Source organism: Habropoda laboriosa, unplaced genomic scaffold (assembly GCF_001263275.1).
Source record: "Habropoda laboriosa isolate 0110345459 unplaced genomic scaffold, ASM126327v1 scaffold6544, whole genome shotgun sequence".
NCBI classification, from domain to species: domain Eukaryota; kingdom Metazoa; phylum Arthropoda; class Insecta; order Hymenoptera; family Apidae; genus Habropoda; species Habropoda laboriosa.
This window is the reverse complement of record NW_017106421.1, coordinates 774-2,228: the sequence shown is the minus strand read 5'-3', so window position 1 is coordinate 2,228 and position 1,455 is coordinate 774. Positions and strand designations below refer to the sequence as shown.

Here is a 1,455-nt window from a genome sequence, read left to right as displayed (position 1 = left end):
AACACTATTGTACTGTAATTGGCAAATGTGATTATGTTAGTAATATTTGCAATAATGTTAACGATTGCATGATAAATAATTCTACTACATCTGTTAAAGTGAAACATACTTTAGAAGAACAGATACAAAGTAACATTGAAACAATTAAAACTGATGTAATTCTTGAAACAAAACGGGTAATTTTTTAATTGAATAGAAAACACAATTTTGGTGTTATTTTCAGTGAATAATTTTTAAATATTAATCTATTATGTGGTCTATTTTATTTTATTAATAGAATGAAGAATTAGCTGACAGAACTACAGAACAAGGAAAAATTTTGATAAATGAATTGAAGTCAAGTATGAACAGAAGCTGTAATGTATTGAAAGAGTACAAGGATCTTATTGAATGCAATATTAAAGACATGGAACCGAAAATAGATATCGATAAAAATGAAGTTCTTTCATTAGTTAATGTAAATTTACAAAAAGTCTCAAATTTAAATGGTGATGAAATATTAGAAACTAGTTTTATTATGTAAAGATTTATTTTTTATAGGATACACATAAAGTAACTTTAGATGCATGTAAAAATCATGAAGAATTCTTGAAAGACAGAAAAGTCAAAGCTTCTGATACTTTTGAAGAAATATCCAAGAAATTGCAAAACCAAGAAATGGAATCATGCATATTAAATGATAAAGTTGTTGGACAATTGCAGGCAACGGTACATGAAATCAACAAATTCTTTAATCAAGATATACAACGTGATATTCCAACAGGTATTTTATTTTGTTAATAAAAAAGAAACAGTTCCATAATTTTTTTTATTAACTTTTTTTTAGGGTCAACTCCTGCGAGGAAAGAATTTTCTTATCCTCGCCATTTTGTAGAAACGTCGCCGCATGAACGAATCCTTCAAAGGTTTAAAGAAAGTAGAAAATGTGTCGAGACAACAGAAAATGATGTAAGTAACATGCATATCATAAAGTATATTTTATTTGCTTTTAAAATTTTCTCATATATTGTAAATATGTTATTTTTCTTTCTATATGACGAACATATATAGGATGATACGTACACGAATAATGATATAACAATAAAAGAAATTGCAAATTCAATTGCTTTGTCTGATAGTACACTTCTATCTCCACTGGATAACACATTTTCTGCATCTGTCTTAAATAATAATTCTTTACCAGAACACACAAATTCGTGTAACTCTGTAGATTCTCATGCTGAAAATATTACACAAACATTAGATATTTCTTCAATATCTGTGCAATCCCATGTTCAATCTGAATCAGAAATTTACATGGAGGTAAAACTTGGCTGTTTATATTTTATTTTATTGGTTACTTTTGAATAATATTGATAATATAATTGCTATGCGATATGTAATTCACTATTGATATAAAATTCATATTACAGGATGAAAACCAGGAGAAATAACGACTGTACCCTTACATCTAAA

At 27.0% G+C, this 1,455-nt stretch overlaps 1 protein-coding gene across 1 annotated transcript in view; it reads left to right on the top strand.

Annotated features, from left to right (window-relative positions):
- Positions 1-1,210, top strand: part of LOC108578309 (kinesin-like protein Klp61F) — a 5,183-nt gene extending 3,973 nt beyond the window's left edge. The window contains exons 6-11 of the mRNA XM_017941613.1: positions 9-176; positions 278-457; positions 541-763; positions 827-948; positions 1,051-1,152; positions 1,184-1,210. Coding sequence (XP_017797102.1) covers positions 9-176; positions 278-457; positions 541-763; positions 827-948; positions 1,051-1,152; positions 1,184-1,210 — 822 coding nt within the window. The remainder of the gene's footprint in view (positions 1-8; positions 177-277; positions 458-540; positions 764-826; positions 949-1,050; positions 1,153-1,183) is intronic.
- Positions 1,211-1,455: the final 245 nt, after the last annotated feature.